This window comes from Xyrauchen texanus, chromosome 28 (assembly GCF_025860055.1).
Source record: "Xyrauchen texanus isolate HMW12.3.18 chromosome 28, RBS_HiC_50CHRs, whole genome shotgun sequence".
Taxonomy (NCBI): domain Eukaryota; kingdom Metazoa; phylum Chordata; class Actinopteri; order Cypriniformes; family Catostomidae; genus Xyrauchen; species Xyrauchen texanus.
The window spans coordinates 9556412-9576667 of record NC_068303.1 but is presented as its reverse complement, the minus strand read 5'-3'; the positions used below and the strand labels follow the sequence as shown (position 1 = coordinate 9576667).

General features: G+C 38.1%; 1 protein-coding gene across 2 annotated transcripts in view; it reads left to right on the top strand.

The window, feature by feature from the left end:
• The window catches only part of msraa (methionine sulfoxide reductase Aa), an 82594-nt gene extending 65371 nt beyond the window's left edge, over positions 1-17223 (top strand). For both annotated transcript variants that reach the window (XM_052095215.1, XM_052095216.1), the window contains exon 6: positions 15954-17223. In XM_052095215.1, the coding sequence (XP_051951175.1) occupies positions 15954-16124 (171 nt within the window). In that variant the 3' untranslated portion in view covers positions 16125-17223. The remainder of the gene's footprint in view (positions 1-15953) is intronic.
• Positions 17224-20256: the final 3033 nt, after the last annotated feature.

Sequence of the window (20256 nt, the reverse complement as noted above, 5' to 3'; positions counted from 1 at the left end):
ACTCACCCTTGTGTTGCTCTAAACCTATATGACTCTGGACACGTCCACACTAATATGTTTAGTTTCTCTCATCCACACTAGAATGGTGTTTTCCTCCAAAAACTGAGTGTTTTGAAAAGAGATCTTCATTACCGCAAACTCTGGAAGATTAGTGTGGATGTGGACTTTATTTCTTCCATAAAACTAAAAAGGAGATGTTAGGCCGATTGTCAGCCCCAGTCACTATTTACTCTCATTCAGTGGAAAAAAATATGCAATGAAAGTAAATGGTGACTAAGGCTAACATTCTGCCTACAATCTCCTTTTGTGTTTTACGGAAGAAATGAAGTCATACAGGTTTGGAAAAGCATGAGTGTAAGATAATGAAAACAGAATTTTCATTTTTGGCTGAAGCGTCCTATTAAATCAAATGTGTCCTGCAGCACCTTTTCTCTTGCTTGTCAGATGAATAACGCTGTATGCTGTCAAATAACCTTTCCTGCACAAGGCTCTGCATATCTCATTGTGTTCTCAGAGAGACTCTAATAGTCTCAAACACTCCCTCTGCTGGTCATCCTTCACAGTTTCCCCCTTCTCTTTTTCTCTCTCTCATTCAGTTGCTCCATCCTCCATTGTCTGCTATCTTTCTCTCTCTCCACCCACTCCACCCCCTGCCAAGCCATCTGTGCTTCAGCAGCCCCTGTCTCCATGGCAACAGGGGAGGCCACGCTGCCTCCTATTGGCCTGCTGCCATAACGGAGAGCCTGCTACGGGTCGAAGGTCGTCTGTAGAGTGCCGCCTCACCGGTGTTGTAATCAGCTGTTGAGACCCAGCCACAATGAAATGAGTGTCAGAAGGCAAGGGGTTAATAAAGCCTGGTCTGACTGGCAGCTGGGTCCATTATGAGTGAGGGACAGGAGGGGGTGGGGTTTAAGGAATGAAGCTTGAGGAAGGGGGTATTTGGCTTGGCTGGGATGGTGGAGCAGTACAGGGACTCATCAGAGATCTGGGGTTTGGGAGCTCGTCTGTGTTGCGTAAGAGAAGATTCGATGTAGCCATAAATCCTGTCTGCAAGGGGGGGAATTAAATCTATGGGTGGGTTTTTAGGATTATAGCGCCTGGTTTTTGAGTGGAGAATTTTGGGAATTTAGAGGGCTGTTTGCGGCGGGACAACAGCGCTGGTTTTGCTCACCACTCGCAAGTGTTAAATTGCTTTTAGACTGAGATGGACAATACATGCTTTTGGCAGCTAAGGTTTTAGCGTGTTGCCTGTGGAGTTGGGGTTCTTTAAATAGATGTTCTTCATGCAGTTTTTTTTTTTAGGGGGCAGCCCTAGCTTACTTGGTGGACTATGCAAAAGACAAGATGTGTCCAAAGGATAAAAAATAAAAAAAACACATTATAACAAAGTTGTAGGTTAACATATGAATAAAATGTGTTAACATAGCAGTGCAGTTTTCAGTTAACATGCAAAGCTACCATGTTCAAATCCTAACCTAATACATATGTGACCTGCTCCATCATTTTGAGTCACTTTGTCTCAGAAATACATTTTGTGTCAGTCACGTTTTTATAATGTGCATATTTATGGGTAGATGATGACAGAATTTTCAGTTTGAAGCAAAGGTGTTACACAGCAGAAGGTGTGACTGGATTTGACTGGGCAAGATTAGAAATGTGAATTTCTGCCACAGGGTTTTAAACAAACACTTTATGCAGTACATACAATAATCATGCAAATTTATTAGCTATCAAACACACAAGTGCACACACACACACACACACACACACACACACACACACACACACACACACACACACACACACACACACAGTATATATATACACCGATCAGCCACAACATTAAAACCACCTGCCTAATATTGTGTAGGTCCCCCTCGTGCAGCCAAACAGCACCAACCCGCATCTCAGAAAAGCATTCTGAGATGTTATTCTTCTCACCACAATTGCACAGAGCGGTTATCTGAGTTACCGTAGACTATGTCAGTTCGAACAAGTCTGAACATTCTCCGTTGACCTCTGTCTTCAACAAGGCACCATTCCGAGTAAACTCTAGAGACTGTTGTGCGTGAAAATCCCAGGAGATGAGCAGTTACTCAACAGAACAGAAATACTCAAACCATGCTCCAAATCACTGACATTCAAAATCGCCAAAATGTAAGTTTAAACACTTCTCAGCAGCAGTGAGCGTCTGCATATTTCAACCCTACTGAGATGCAGGTGTGGCTTATATGATGGCTCTTTTTCTCTCTCTCGAGTTAGTGTGAGCGTATGCGTATAATATCTATGTGTTCATGTGTGTGAAAGTGTGTGTGTGTGTGAGAGGAGAAGGGGGGAGTGAGGGTCTTTCCCACAGATTTTTCAGATAATATAGAAACTTTTGTATTGATCAAGTGTATCTAGCTTTGATACAGCTCAAGCCTTTGTTGCTAGTTCGAAAAAAATCACTTTAGAACTAGCAACGGAGGATGCGCTACTTTTCAGCATTGGAGTAACAAGGTAGTACGTGTGTGTGTGTGTGTGTGTGTGTGTGTGTGAGCAAGAGCAAGAGAAACTGAGAGAGCTTGCGAGTTGAATTGCCTGTGTTTAAAGTGGCTCTCGTCAGGAATTTTTTGCCGAAGTGATATGGAACCGTTATGCAGTCAAGACCTGAAACTACTCCATAGCCGTGCGTTTACTTGAAAAATAATCGCACACCATAGAATGTCCGTGAACCAATCAGAATTAAGCATTCAAAAGACCCGAGGTGTGTGTGTGTGTGTGTGTGTGTGTATGTGTATATATATATATATATAGTATATATATATGTATATATATATATATATATATATGTAGGAAGTTGCCTTCAAAATCTCAAATATATTTGAGTAGGCTCAGCCCCTCTTTATTTTAATAAGCAAAATGCTTCTATCTTCATTGCTACAATAAGAACATTGTAGTGTTATAGACTTGTGCAGTATTGGAGCAGTGTGCAGTAAATCCAAACAAATGCACAACATTTTGAATCATTAAACTGTTATTTTTAGTCCTTTTTTGTATCTCTACAGCTTGTCAGCCATTTTGGATTCCATCAAAAACAATCAACCAAAATGAGAGCAGTGTTTCCCCTCGGCTTAACTGATCTACAAATCCCGCTTCACTGAAGTATTGTATTACAGCCACGCACATACACAGCTACGGCATGCTACCAAATCTTTCTGCCTTACTTTAGCTGACATCAGCAGACACCACTGACCCACCCTAGTGTCCCCATTCAGGTCAGTGCTAAGTTCTTCTCTCAGGGCAAAAAAAAAAGAAAAAAGAATGTCCTAGCCACACTGAAACTAGGATCTATCACTACCAGACTCACTGGGCATACCACATTACAGAGGACAGTGAAGATCACTTGGTGTTTTAAAAAAGGAGATCTGTTCTTATTTTCCAAAAATACATTTTTAAATTCAGTTTGCAGGTCTTGCCCTTTCTACATTTACATCAATGCATTTGGCAGATGCTTTTATCAACAGCGACTTACAGTGTTTTCATGTTATACGTTTTATCCTTATGTGTATTCTCTGGGAATTAAACCCTTGACCTTAGCGTTGCTGGCACCAGACCAGATGAGCTTGGTTTGACAGTATTATAACTGATCTGCATCGCATCATTTTGCTTCCTACAAATTTTGTAATGCTGATAAAAGTAGTCACAAGAGGGCACTGTGTCTTATTCACATGGGAGTCACACTCTATCCATTCCAGCCCCCCTCCCCTCCCTTTGTGCTCATTTATGTTCTCACTTTCTCTCTCTCTCACTGTCCTCACATATCAAGAACTTGGTGTGACATGTTCCCATCTATTAGCATCTCAATTAAAGGCTAACAAAAGACAGGTTTTCTCCTCCGAGGCCTTCACATGTGTGGTTTACCTAGTCTCCTTGTGCCCTCAGCAAAATCCAGGTGATTGACTGCACTCCACCAATTACACCTCTCCATCAATGTCTGCAAGAAAACACAATGGCCTTAATTAGCTACTGCAGACCCACTCTATTACACACTAGTGCAGTACAAGCCCAGTCACACCTTCGCCAACCTTCTCCCATGGATAACATAGGCTGTAATTATGTGGGTGGATGGAGGAGTATCGGAAGTGAGTGCATTTTTAACTTGTTGAGATTTCATTGTAGTGTTTCCAAAACATATTGTGCTACCTTGCCACCTAGTGCCTAGACATAGGCATCTGCCTTCTATCAAAACTCATTGGCTGGCAAGAACCAATGAGGTTGCATTATGATGTTTGGTCACGACTCGAATTGAGCAAGAACGAATGAGGTTTGATTTTATTTACGTAGACGCCATATTGAATTTCTTAATGATCAATGAATAAAGACTTAGGGTCTGTTCCAAAACTTGGTGAGTTGCCTCACTGTCTCCTGCCTACATAGGCAGCTGTCTTGTATTACAGCATCCTAACTGAAATAGAGCCTCATGACAGACCGATTTGGAACGCTCTTCATAGGCAGCTACTCCACGCATCATTCAAATAGGGCTCCTCTCACAGAGTGTGGTAGACTCGATTCGCAACTGATTTCAATACAGGTGAGGCGAGAGGAACAATGTGATACTCTAATGCGCATAAATACGCATAGCACACACAAATCTCTCGCTTTGTCCGCCATCTTGGATTTATTTTTCCACCAAGCTCATCATGGCGAATTATGGCTTCCATATGGGAGAAAGGATACATATGATGATACCTTAGAACTCCGGAGGCAGATCATTAGGTTTGGGAAAAGACCATTAAAGGAATATTATGGATTCAGTACAAGTTAAGTTTAATCGAGAGCATTTGTGGCATATTGAGTTTTTTTTGTGTGTGTGTGTGTTTTTAGCCATTTTTTGAAGTGAGTGAGCTTCATGGATGGAGTTGGGAAGGTCATTCCACCAGCGTGGTACGATGAAGCCGAAAGTCTGGGAAAGTGTTTTGGTGCCTCTTTGTGTTGGTACAACAAGGCACTGCTCATTAGCCAACTGCAGGCTTCTGGTGGAAAAGTAGCTCTGCAGAAATTATTTTAGGTATCCTGGAGCAGACCAAGTGACTGTTCTGTATGCTAGCATCAGAGTCTTGAATTTGATGCGTACATCAACTGGCAGCCAGTGAAGAGAGACAAAGAGTGCCACTTACACTCACAATTCACTTACATTTACAATGTAAGTGAATTGTAACCTTGATTTATGGCTTTTTATTATTAAAGGAGGGACAAGTACAAAATTAATTAATTAAATTCAGCATTAACAATATGCCACAAATGCTGTTGGTTGAACTTAATTTGTTTTGAACCCGGAATATTCCTCATAATGGTCAGTTTATCATATAAAGTGTTTCAAGGACAAGTATAAGTGTTTAATTATGTATTAAATTGAGTCATTATGTACTGCTATCGTATTGAATTCAGCCTTTTTTATTAAATTATTAAATTATTTTTATTCCACAGAAGAATGTCAAACAGGTTTATAACAACATGAGGGTGAATAAATGATGACATAATTTTCATTTTTGGGTGAACAATCCCTTTTAAATGCTGCATACGGAGGTAGCAAAATAGGTTTTGGAACAGAGCAATTTTGTTTGTTAGAGTATTACGCATACTCATACAACTGTTCTTTAGAATTGAACACAAATGCCAAGTTGAAGATGGCACCATATTTTGCCATTAAGAGGCCAGTGCCAATGATACTGTTGTTGCTGACAACTACTAGAACAAACTGAGAGAGAGAAATTGACAGAAAGAGTCCAGTAGACTGATAGGAATAAAACCAATACGGAAGGGGGCCCAGGTGATTGGGTGAACATTTTCTTGGTCTTTCCATCTGTGTAAGGTTTCAAACATACCTGAATCTCATTGTAGAGTGTGTGTGTGACTTCAGGCCATGCGTGGGCTAATTATCTTTTCCCCCGGCCGCTCTGCGACCGCTCCTGTTATTTCCTGACCAGCTTGCCAGGCCGGTAGCCCCTCTCCCCCTCCCCCATGAGTAGCTGATCTAAATGGAGACTCAATGCATGCTGCTCCCCGACATCCTAATGTACCCGACCAGTTGGTTTAACAAATACAGCGCTGCCAACCATCTGCCGGCCAAATCTGTCTTGAAATTGCTTTAGTAACAAACTGAACTTTCTTTGCTCACTGCTGCTCTCGCTTCCTGCATCCAGCCTTTCTCACTGTACTGCTATCTCATGCTCTTCCTCACCCCTGCCCTCTCTCGGGTTCCTCTTGTCTAACTATTGTCATCTTATGTTCTTATGTTCTATTTTCCTATCCAACCATTGTCATCTATTCTCTAGTCTCGTGTTGTCGGTCTGTTCTGTTCTGATCTTATCCGTACTGATCTGATCTTATTGAATTGTATATACTTTATCATCCCATGTAGGGAAATTTGTCAAATTTGATCTGTATAACTATATTTGTTTGTTAAAATGTATCTGTTCTAATCTTTTCTGTTCTGGACTGTCCTCATCTTGTTTTCTCTTATCTTGTCAGTTCTGTTCTCAAACCATTGACATCTGTTCTCATCATTTCTGTTCTTGTCTCATCTCAACTTATGTTGTCTCGTTTTGTCTAGTCTGATCTCCTCTCGTCTCCCCGACTGTGCTGTATTTCACACCTCATTATTTGACACATTGCTTCTCACAAAGAGATTTTTTACATCCAAAAAAACTGCAAGATTATTTACGGCTGTGTCATCTGAAGCATAATGAAACATTCCCCCACAAACCAAAAGACAATAGACTACATTCATTTCTAAATGCAACTAGAAATGCATGATAGAACTACTGTTTCTTGATCAGATGGCATGCCGTCTTTATGCTTTTGCTTTCCCTTGATACCATCTAACCACTGATCCTCCTGTCCCATTTCCTCCCCTCTTCGTACTTCTATCGTCTGCAGAAGATCCAGGTTTCATTTTCCTCTGTGATGATATCCACATGAGACCTCAACAAATCACACATAACAGATTTTTGGCACCAAAATGCACGCAGCCCTAAACATCATTTTTGGACAGGAGCACAGAGCTGCCAGAAACTGAATGATGCCACCTTCCTCAGCAGTTATGCCAGTGTCTGTGCCAACACAGACCCTACTCTCTAGGGCACATTTAATGTACATATTACTAGCAAAACTACTTTTAGCCCTAGAACACATAGGTAACTCCACTCCCTTATTATGTGTATTTTCACAATTGAATGATTATTCTTTATATCACTTCTTGTTTTGGTCAATTAATATAAAATTCTATAATTTTCTTTGTTGGCTTGTGTGTGTTGGTGTACATACATAGCCAAAGATTGGGAGAAAATGTCCCTCAAAGTGAGCCAAATCTGACAAAACCTTCAGAGACCTTTGGGAACTTTCTCAGTTGGCAAACCAATCCATAAATACATCAAATATGTTTTTTCTTTCTCTCTAACAATGCTAAAACATTTCTTTTAGTGCTAGGGTTAGGATGTGGGTAAGGTTTAGTATGAAGTAATTATCTTTAGCTTAAAGTAAAACAATAGAAATCTATGGTATGTCTGCCGTTTGATACAAATATCAACACAAAAAATTGCATGTGAATGCATGAATGTATATTCTTCATATCAAATCACTTTATGTTCACATCACCATAAATACATTTTAACAAAACAAGTCTTGGGTGCATGCTTCACAACAATGCAGAATTTTGTATATATCATAAATTACATAAAATGTCAGCACCATATTCACAACGCAAACAATTGCAAGTGCAGTATGTACAATATACACATAATACACAATATACATTGCACTAGTCCGAAATTAATAGACCGTACTAAACCTATTTAAAATGCCAAATGTGTGTTCCACGCATCTAGAAATATGCCCAGTTGTAACGCTCTCCTCAATCAATTAATCATCATTTGATGAGTTACTGCTTCAATGATCAATAGAATATGTAATACAATTATGATTACTGCCTGCTTTTCGTGATCGATAATAGCAGGACATTTACTGCACCTGGTAAAAAGCAATGGGTTTTGTGAACAAGGTGCTATTTTTAACATGTAGCCTAATTTACAAAAGGATTTTGTGCTGATTTTTGCACTAAAATACCGTGCAAAAATGGCGCAACTGCTTAGTGAATTAATCCGTGAGAGTCATAAAAGATAATTTTTCATTGGATGTTGACCCAAAATAACGGTCAGCTCGATGGAGATTTGAATTTGTTTCTGATTCTCTTTCCAGTCAAACAAACTGGTGTGTCACACGTGGTCATCACTGACATCATCTGTCAAAGCCATGCTTAAGCTCTTTGTCTTCTATTCATTCTTTGAACCAAACGTGCTGTGCATGATTGTATTTGAATCTGGCAATGTGCATTTGTCTGGAGATGGAGCGTAGATCGAGTTTGGCTAGTCTTTTTGTTCTGGAGGACTCTGGGTCCCTGTAGGCCACTGACCCCCTTTCTGAATCCGCATGACTTGAGCATCACTCATGGGTGGGATGAACCGCAGAGTCCCTGGAGGCAAAGTGACCCCTGACTATGGGTGGCGTGTGGCATAATTAAGATCTGATTGAATTACTGGATGAATGAATAAAAGATAGAAGTGACAAGTAAAAAAAAAAAGACATTACCTGACCCGTGGCTTTCTGAGCTGATTGAAGTAGATCCATCTTACAGACAGGCCCAGCTAAAAACATAAGACTTGTATTAAAGGAGTAGTTCAAGCTAAAATGATAATTTCTGTCATTATTTACTCACCCCTATGTCGTTCCAAACCGGTATGACTTTATGAATGTAAGACATTTCTGGCCATTCTTTTCCATATAATGAAAGTAAATTAGAGATATAATCTGAATTTGAATTTAAAATGAAAGCGAATTGACTTGTTCACCTCACCGTTGGATATGACTGACTTTATATCACAGAATTAAACATTTGATACCTGCGATGTGTTCTGTGTTAGACTGATATAAAATGACTCTTTCTCAAACAATTCAACATTTTGCAATGGAAAACTCATCTGCATGGTCATCTTGACATCAAGGCAGACATAAAGCTCCAGACAAAGGATGGGGTGAACAATAATGACAACAGACCAACCCTGAGCGAGATTGAGGATTCATGTTAAATTTGAGGCAAGAGCCAGGCTGAAACAAAAGGATAAGCAGAATAAACCTGGCTCCCTCACTTTGCTATGTATTCTTTCATCCCAGCAGTTTTTAATCTAAGAACTGGACATTGTTTACATTCCTCATGCTCAGCTGTTACAAATAATTCATCCTCTTCAAGGAATTAAATAATTGCATTCCGCAAGCTAATTTGAATTTTGGTTTCCACATCAAAGCCGCATAGAGCTCAATGAATTCTCCACAGACAAAGAAAGAGGTAAACAATAGCTCAAATAAACCTGAGATCTTTGTCTGCATCCCAATTCGCATACTATTCACACTCTATAGTATGCAAAATCATGCGATGAAATAGTAGGCCATTGGTGCCTGGATGGTGTGTCTTGGTGGATTTTCTAAGTATGCATTAGTGAATGGTTTTTCGGCCTAATACTGAGCACAGCTTTGCACTACGGAAAATGTCAGATGTAGAAAAGTGGTGAGGAATGTTACCAAGATAATTGTAACATTCTAAATTCTTGTACTAGTCAAAATTATTATTAAGTTTTCAGTGTTAACATTTTATTGTACTACAGTTGTTACACTTATACTGTATGTTTCTTATAACAAAAGATGGCAGGTAGATTTGTTGTAGTCTGTGTGTGTTTTGAAAAAACGTGTATTGTAAAAATGTAGAAAAAAAAAGTTACAATTGCCCCAGGTCTCCCCTCTCTGACAAAGGCATCTGTGGTAACAAGATGTAATTAATGACTTAGCCTAATGTTGTACCATCTTCCTGCATATTTGGAAGTATTTATTTTTCATACTAGTCTCATAGAATGAACATTAATATAACTATATTTTGACAAACAGTTTTATGTGCCCTGTTCTAGGTATTGCTGAAGTTTTCTGGTAAAATTAGCACTAGAGGCACTACAAGAACCGTGCGTTTTATTCACCTTGTGACAAATCATGACTACAACGGCTGATTTTTCTGTACTATTACTCACACACTGCTACAGGTGCTGCCTTTGAGAATGCCTGTCAAATGGAAATGGATCCTGTGATTTCACACGGTCGTGTTTCATTTTGTCAAATGTAACCATCTTAGCCAGTCTTTAAACCGAAAACAAAAATCTCACCGAAAGCCTCATCAGTCGATATTGACCAGCAATGGCAATAAATTGTACAGATGAATTTACTGTTTACAAACAAACTTCCTCTTTTTTTATTTGAATTTTTTTGCTTGGTCATTGGGATGAAAATTCCCCAAAGTGCTGTTTGTGGGGTTAAAACAACCCTTTTCAAAATGACTATTGGAGATTTGTATGTTATGAAATCAAAACATTTTTACTCTAATGCATCATTTGAAAAACTATACATTTTTACACTTGTTTTACAGACCCACCTACATTTACAAACTAATTCCAGTGTGATTAGCTTCCATGGTATCTTTGGAATTTGGACTCGTAAGACCGGCGTTCAAGTCCAGTCAAAGACACTAGCTGACAAGTGAGACGAAAGTGATATAGAAACTACACGTAATGATGTAGTTGCTTCAGAAAATTAGCTTTTCATGTCACATTTGCTTTTAAAACACTATCAGTTGGGTTTAGGTGTTGGTTTAGGTTAAGGGTGTCTGTTTTGTTAACCTCTCATTTGATTTTAGATCACTATTGGTTAGGTGTAGGCTGAAGTTTTAGGTTAGGGAAGTACGATTTACTCATTAAAACCTCAATCTAAAATTCACCTTTAAAATCTCGTCTGATTACGACACATTTTTATTCGCTTATGGCGCTGGCCATTTCACTGGCAAACTACAGCCAAACGTGTAATACAGCATGGAATTTTGGTTTGCCAAAACGTGGCAATGGTCACCTAATTTGCATGAGATCAGGCTGAATGAGACTGCAGCCACAAGGTCTGTTCCAAGTCAGTCCTGGATTGTTTCGAGTGGATTGTGCTCAGTAGTGAGTCATTAGAGATGGCCAAATCAAAGATTGATTTGTTACATAGAAGCTAAGCAGGGATTATTCAGTGCCACGCATCAGCAAGATCAACAGTTCAGTTTAGTGGTGTCAGTTCCATAAATGTTTTTGCCCACTATTTTCTACATTTTTTTACGATATTATACTGACCAACAGAAATTTCCAAGGATGCAAACCACAAAATTTTTAGTGAAATTCACCATTGTATGTACAATACGTGCTTCGTAATGTTGTTCATAATTGTGAATTTGAAATGAAAAAACATTAATGGAGCACTTTTCAGCATATCAGGCATTATGCAAAGAGTATGAATGTGTGCAAATAGCAAAGGGATTGAATGAATGTGGTAATGAAGTAGCCTTTTAGAAAATTCATTCGAGTTGTTGCAAGGACAGTGTAATCATTTTCATTAAAATATTATTTGCAAATACTTTACAATACATTTGAAGTTTTCTAACTATTTCCTTTAATTAATCCTGACTTTTGAACACATTCCCAAGTATCTTCTTTCATAAGAGACTAGGGTTCGTGAACTGCAACCTTTGTTTGGAAAGGGATGCACTTGTCAGGTATGTGCTCAAAAAAGGAGCAGTTAAAGGAGTCGTTCACCTAAAATGTTATTTAGTCATCCTTATGTTATTCCAAACCGGCATACTGTTTGTTTATTTTGTGTTTAAGAATGTGAAGTGTGAATCTTGCCTGTAAATTCTATAATAGTGTGAGTACTGTGTGAACTTCAAAAGAACCATGTATCTTTTAAAACAAAAATTGTTGTGTCTTTATCAAATTTCAAGTCTTTATTCAAAAAGTTAGTGCATTCAGAGCCATATTAAGCACCAAAAACCAAAAGAGGACAATTACATTTGTGATAAATACGCAAGACTTTGATTTGTTCATTGTTCGACTCAGAAGTGTTACAGCACCCAAAACAACACACCTTATAACCCAGTATGGGTGTTTCTTTTAACTATGGGCACTTTTATGCCCCAGAGATGAATTTTTATTAGAACAAATGTTTTCTTTTTTTTTTTTTTTTTTTTTTTTATGAAGATCACATTAAAAGTCTTGGAAATGTTTAACTCTAACTTCATAATTTCAAATGCCTTTTATCCATAGATTTTAATATTTGACATTTTAAGATCAAACGACTTAAAATATGAAAAGCCATCATAAAAATATTAATAATTAAATTGTAACATTTATAAATTAAACCATTAAAATATTTATTCAGTGAAAATGATATACATTTTATGACTGTCCCTCATTTGTGAATTTTTTCCACGAACAGTTTGTCAAAGTTTAGTGTACTTGGTTACCAAAGTATTTGGTTACAACAATGTGTGAAGAAGAAAATATCTAGAATAAATATCTAGACTCTAGATAAATATATATTCTGTATTAGGCATCATTTCCAATTAAACTGTAATTTATTCAAATTATGCAAAATATTTGAATTGTGTTTATGTAGCATACATTAAATCCTAGCCATTAAACTTGCTTTAGCAAGACAAAGAAGTCTGCCATTTAAAAAAAAATAAAAAATATTACTTCTTAAATTACTCTATGATTCATAAATTAAACACATCTTAACTCTCCCCATAATTACAACAGACACTTGGCAGTTGGCAAAGAGCTCTGGTTTGTTTTCAGAGATGTCCTTTGTTCCCAGATGTCCATATCCACGATCCAAAAGGTAAAAATGGAAATTGACAACTTGATATGCCCCTTCTCTCTGATAGAACTAAAGCATGCAATGCTGCCCAACAGTATGTCTCATTGGTGACTGGTCCAGCTAATAGCTGCACATGTGTTTGAGTGGGAGCTGCTGACTGGTATGTTGATGGGTGGAACCAGACTCTGCACCAGGGCATCAGAATGCTGGGCCTCAGTTCTCTCTGCCCTTGCCAGCTTGGCCAGCTGCTGCTTGGCACTGCCCCTGCTGATGGTAGGGACCTATCGAGTAACTTGTGCTGTGTTATTCAACTGGTGCAAACTAAAGGCATTGCTAGGCCATGTTTACTGACTTAAAAATGAGGAGAGGCAAACATGAGTCACTTCCCAAGCATAAACTAAAGCGAAGGCAGTTGAGGAAGCTACTTTGAAACAAGCTACTCATAACTTTAAGTAGTTAAACTATAGTCAAGCTACACTTAAAAAAAAAGTTCTTAGCTACACTTCAAGCTACTAGCGTAAAATTAGTAGCTATTTATAGAAATAAATATTTTTTTATATTTTACAGCTTTTTTTTACAGATTTGTATGATCGCCTGATACTTATACATTTAATAAGGATGAGAATAAACAAATTAGGGTGACAATAACAATTCAAACATATACATTTATAGTAAATATAGTCGAAATAATTGATAAACAATAGCAATTAACAAAATATTTGGCTTCAGAAAGACTGCGTGTGGCTCAAGAGAATCAGTAAATAATTTACGGGAAGAACTTTATTTACGAGAACTGTCTAAACGTCATGATTCATTCAAATAGATTGGCGTTCCCAACACTGAGTCATTTAATTTATCCTGTGCATTTGTATGATCTGTCCAAAATAACCAGTTCAGTTAAATTATTTGGATTTCCCAGCACTACGAGAAAGAGAGGACAGTTTAGTTGAGCATGTTTAATCGCTCCCAGCACAGACCAGCATAATTCGGCCTGAACCAGCATATGGAAATGTATCTTAGCTGGCCTTTTCAGCAAGAAATGATGGTACAATACATTTATAGAGTACTCTTCAAATTTCCTAAGTGTCATGGCAAGCTCTGCACAGGATGACATTTTTCATCCGGAGAAAGCAAGCACATTTTGCCCACATGCCTTGCAGTTGAACCTGTATTAATTTGTCTTTGCTAACAGAGCTCCCTGTGGCCCCTTAGGGACCTTGATGGATGGATGGATGTGCAGGATTTGCAGGGACTTTATAAAAAGACAGAGAAAGAGAGACCTAAATGATGTGTCTGTACCTAGCTCCTGTCTCCTGCAGCTGCTCCTAACAGGTGCATAACTGCCCCTTGCCAGATGGTCAGCAAAATGTGGTAGTTGGCAGGTTCTTTCACAGAGTCGCCCTCCTTCTCTCACATTTCTTGGCACAGAGATGCAGAGATGGAAAGAAAGAGGTAGAAAATGAGACAGGTTGGTGACCAAAAAAGTTGTATGACAGCTAGCATGCTTTTAGTTGCTTAAACACTTTGTGCAGAAATGGTGCTTTTTCAGGGTAAAAGAGTGTCACTAACTAAGAAACAGAGTTGTTGCACACATTATTTTTTATTTTGAATAAAATAACAGAGTAGAGGATGGAAAAGGACTTCTGTTATAGAATAATATTTTTTCCTGTAATAGCATACTTTTCTGTAAAGTTGCTTTAAAACAATGTGTTTTGAAAAGCACTATACAAATAAAAATGACATGACCTAAAGGCTGGGTTAGGGTTATGTTAGGGTTAGGCTGTGATTTAACCACAATAAAACTGATGTATGTAATTATTTCTCCTATCCCAGCTTAATGTGCAGTTAGCCATTTGTAGGTTGATTTCACATAAAGAGTAACACTGAGGCACTTTCAAATATTTCTCACTTTGGACAAGGCAAATGTAACGTAGACACGGCAGTCTACATTCCTTAATATTTTTAAACAGACACTGCGCCCTAAGGTTTTTTTTATATTTATTTTTTTATTTCAAGCAAAAATAGTGTGACAACAGAAAAGATACACAATAATAATAACAATTAATAATAATTTTTAATAATAAAAAGGTTAGAACTATAAAACAAAGAGAGCATAAGGACATGACTGCCAGATCACCTATTCATAGCCTCAGACTAACCAGAAACAATGACTTCGTATCTATGTGATTTTAGAAAAATATATTATATTACTTTACTTAAACACAACATCCATGCATCTCTCCTTGCGAATGTATAACTCTGTCACTTGTAAAAGTCGCCTGCTTGTTGTAATTTGATAGCTTCTCTTTCTCTATTTCTAACTGAAATTAACTTTGCCAAATCCTCGTAGGTCATCAGTGTTGACACTATATCCATTTCAGCACTTAATAATGCATAAGTTTCGTGAACTTGAACGTATTTATGCACGTTTTTCAAAATGAACGTGTTTAAAACAAAAACCTATCAGATAGCATGACTGATAGTGCTGTTTGTCTACACTTCATCCTAACTCCATATAAAGCCTCTGAAAGCAACGTTTCTTTTCTCAATGTGAAAATGCACATTAAATATAGGATTTCTAATTAAAACCTTGTGCTACTGTACACATTAGTGTACATTGTTTTTAGCAGTGTGGCATTTGCGATAAATCGCTCAAATTTTTAAAATGGCATATCAGATTAAACTTTTTTCAGGTTTCAATATTAAAACATAATTAGGTTTCTTACCAGATGTAGTTTTGTTGGCATTTCACAGATGTTCACTCTCTCATACCAGATGTGAAAAGTAGTCCGTTAGGAAGATTGTGGGAAGGATGAGCACCCTGAACTCTTAATGCCCGAGGCCAAGGACACCCTCCCAATGATCCCTACAGGATCCAAAGCTTACACATCACTGGTGCATAGTGTTTATATTGATCTGACTCTGTTTGTCTTTCTCTCTCAGTGAGAATTAGATTTTTTGGGGTACATGAGTGACAGGAGTGGGGACTGTGGCTTTTGTGAAACAGAGTGATCGCTGCACCTGATTATGTTTTTACAACCAACATTTACATGATACCAGTTCGACCAGAACATGGAAACATGTTTGAAAACAATCATTATTTTTGCAATCCCATTCTGCAAAAAGCAGATACCAAATGTTAAAATGTCACTTTAAATGTATTTTCATCATTAGTGGCCTTCTTTTGCCAGGTGCTGACTGAACAGGGTTTCGGAGCTATAACCACGGAAATCGCAATGGCCAAGGAATTTTATTACGCTGAGGACTACCACCAGCAGTACCTTAGCAAGAACCCCAATGGATACTGTGGACTGGGCGGCACTGGGGTCTCCTGTCCAATAGGACTGAAGAGTAAAAATTAATGCATGGGGGGCGTCGGACTGGGGGGGTAAAGGGTACCGAGTACCCAGGGCCCGAGGCAGGGGGGGCCCCTTAGAAGTCAGTTTTCTATACATACATATTTGGTACGGGGGCCCAGCAAGATGGTTTGTACCCAGGGCCCAAAATTTGGTGCTACGCCCCTGTGCATGTCTCCTGTCCTCTGATTGGACAAATTTACAGCATATTAACTTGCCTTATCTAAAAACAATCACCACTGCAATACTCAGGCCAACAGGTCAATGTTGAATAAAAATGTAATTGTTATAATGCCACTGTCGGTTTAAGAGTTTTTCTTTTTGCTTTTTTGTATCTGTGCATGTGTGTGTGTTTGTGGTGTAATGCACACCAAACTATTTATCAAGGCAAGTCAGTCCACTCGGCCGCCATCTTGGGAACGCTCACCAGCAGTGTTTTCTATGGATACAAGTGGCATAAAAGTACAGCTCTTGAATAGAGAAAGCCAGAAATCTCCAAAACAATTTGGTCAAGATTATGATCAAAGCATATATTTCAAATCAGCAGTAAACTTTGCAAACACAAATTTTCAGTCTGGTCCTGCTAATGCGCTTTTTCTTTCTTGAGTTGACTGAGAAGTGATGTCTGTATCTAAAAGGTTACTGGCCCTTTTACCTGTAAGGCAGGACTTCCTTTTTGTACATCCGCCATATTGTGTTACATTTTCTCTAATTGCTTTTTTCTCTCAAGTGAATACAAGTAGAGACTATTTAACAGAGACGGGCCACTTCTATTAATAAAATGAATGGGAGAAATTGGAACACCCCATTGTCAACAGATGTAGAAAGGAAATCCCGCCTTACAGGTAAAAGAGCCAATCCCCTTCCAGCGTTGTCAGATTTTTACTGCTAATATAAAATATTCAATATTCAATATTCATATTATAATATATCATAATCTTGGTCAACTGTTTTGGAGACTTCGGTCTTTCCTTCACTCAAGTAGATAGGAGCTGCACTTTCATGACTGGAAATAGCTTTCCGGAAGCATTCCAAAGATGGCCGCCAGTGGATTGACTTGCTAGAAAGACTTTGATACAAGTGCTATATATACAGCTCTGGAATAAATTAGGAGACCACTCCAAATGTTCAGTTTCTCTGGATTTACTATTTATAGGTATGTGTTTGAGTAAAATATTTTTTTTGTTTTATACTATACACTACTTATAACATTTCTCCCAAATTCCAATTAGAAATATTGTAATTTAGAGCATTTATTTGCAGAAAATAACAAAAAAAAAAAAAGTGTTTTCAGACCTCGAATAATGCAAAGAAAACAAGTTCATATACAATTTTAAACAACACAATTCTAATGTTTTAACTTGGGGAGAGTTCAGAAATTAATGTTTGGTGGAATAACCCTGATTTTCAATCACAGCTTTCATGTGTCTTTGCATGCTTTCCACCAGTCTTTCACATTGATATTGGGTGATTTTATGCCACTCCTGGCTCAAATATTCAAGTAGGAATTCAAAATACACTGGAACGTAATGGAACTACATACATGTAGTGATGATGATTTAAGAAATATTTGGAGTGTGTGTGTGTGTGTGTGTGTGTGTGTGTGTGTGTGTGTGTGTGTTCTAGATCCATCTGTCTATTCCATTCGCAATACATATATATTAATCCCTCCATCTGTCTGCTACCTACTGTACAGTATGTGTTTCCTTCTATCTCAGCAGCACAAACAAGCATCCCTGTCCCTTTCTAAAAGTGTTGCTTCATATTTTATCTCCTCAATTAAAGACATGACTGCAATCCCACACAAACAAACAAAGGCCCCTAAATTGAAAATCTGTGTTTGCTTTGTAAAGGACACTGCAAAAAACCTGAGTAGCTCTGCTACCAAAAAATTGTCTTACTATTGTCACACAAAATGAGCTGATGACTTGTTAAACGAAAAGTCAGTGAGTCTGTTTTCACAGCATAAGTAGGTATTGGGAAACCTATTGGCAGGGGTGGACTGGCCATAAGGAGAACCGGGACTTTTCCCAGTGGGCCGGCCTCGAAACAGGGCTGAACAGGCGGCCGATTTCTCTTCCCAGTCCACCCCTGCCTATTTGTGTTTAAGGTGGGTCTAAGGGCATGTTTGGTTTTGGCTAAAATTCTGAGCAGGTGGTTACCACCTACTCCTTTGCCACTCTTAGAGGGCCTCCCTGGGCAAGGCTGGCACTGGTGTTCAGGAACCTGGCCTGGTACAGCTTCTAACAGTCTGCTATGCTCAGTATGTGAAACAAGGACATTCCGTGACGCATGCACTTTAGTCCTCTAACCTGTTACTGGATCACACACACACACCTTGCTCACTTTTACAAGCCACGTTAGTGGCTCTGGCCATGAAAGCCTAATAAATTTAGAAAGGAAAAAGCATTCAAATAAGATGTTTCCCTCTTTATTGTTGCCTAGTCATAATGCTATAGAAATAAATATCATATATAGCTAAACTTTTTTTTTCTTTTTTTTCTGTTTAACCTTTCATTTGCAGTCAATGGCCACTAAAGTAACAGATGCTAAGACTGTCATCTTCTGGTGGGTTGTGAAATTGCATTTCCAGTCAGCCACAATAAAATGAATCAAACTGCATGAAATTATTGGCCAGTTGATAGGTTTATTTATATTAATGTGACGTCTTAGTTTAGGTTTAATTTAAGCTCTTCTAAAATAATAATTGTTTCAACATTATAACTTGAGATATTTTGTTCTTTAAAAAATTGGGCATAGATAACTACGCTTCGTGGTTAATTCATGTTTTTTATCGTATAGTAATAAACAAGCAAACACTTTTATTACTTAGCGAATTGTACGTTTCGGTGAATCATCCCTTTAAAAGCACATGTAATGTAGTAAGGTAAACAGGCTATCTAATTAAATGCATAGTCGGTGCTATTTACATTGGCCAACATTGCAGCGCATGCGCAGTATGTAGTGAGTGCTAGCACTAGCTCCTCTAAATATCGGTGAAAGGTAATACACAATAAAATTTGCCTTCAGGTCAAAAAAGCTAGTTAGGTTTGCGTACACTATTGCTAGTAACACAGATAGTTATAATCATCGACTAAATGAAATTGTGACACAAAGCCATCATAAATACAGAAATAGTCTTAGCTATACTGTTATTATAATAATATGAGTTAATAAAATATTTCTAATAAAATGTTCGCTAAAAAGCTGTGAGTTTGAAATTAAATCCTCAGTTGTGTCAGCTCTGTTGACGAAATCCAATAAAAGTGAAGCCCTCGGTTTTTGCCATTGCGGGTTTAACAGCCAACAGCGCAGCATGGCATTTCATTTAACCAGACAATGTAAAGGTAACAGCAATCTTTCTGAGGGCTGTTGGTTCAGCTAAATAACAGCTTTGGTTTACTGTTTGCACCGGTCTTTTGCCACCACTTCCGTCTGTGACGAAGCAATTTAAGTTGCCAATTATAGGTAAGAGGTCATCTCAGATTCTTAGCTTGACCTTTGGATATGTATATGATTAATACCCAGCTAGGAAGGATATTGTCCACCAAGGTCATGTATAATTACCTCAACATATCAATAATAACGTATTTTCAAACATAATTTTAGTCAGGCCAACTCTCACGCATTTGGCGCGAGACACACCCTTTCATGACCTGTCTCACTCTCTCACTTTACCTAAGTAAATAACAAGAAAACGTAATTCAGTATAATATAAATAAAACATAGCAACAAATCTTCACTTTGGATTTTTCCATCAGCAGGAGACTTGATTTTTTTTGGGCCATTAAAGCAAGTTTACCACCGCAACGCACATCAGCATGCCCCAGAGACAGGAAAACGAGCTGTGGTGAAGGGCAGAGCGCGCGATTCAACATGCATTCTATAACTGCGCGCGGACAACACAAAAGGAATGCACTTAATATTAAATCTACAGAGAATTGGCTAATTGAAATGGATGGGGAAGAATTTAAAACTCTCAAACTGCTAGACAGCCCTGATATTATAAACAGCACTATGCATCAACATCAATTATAAGGCTTTTTAGAATGTACATTATCACCCTTACAAAAATGTATCTTGTTTATTCTATAGTAACACAGTGACAGAAAAGTTATAGTTTCATATTAAATCTGTT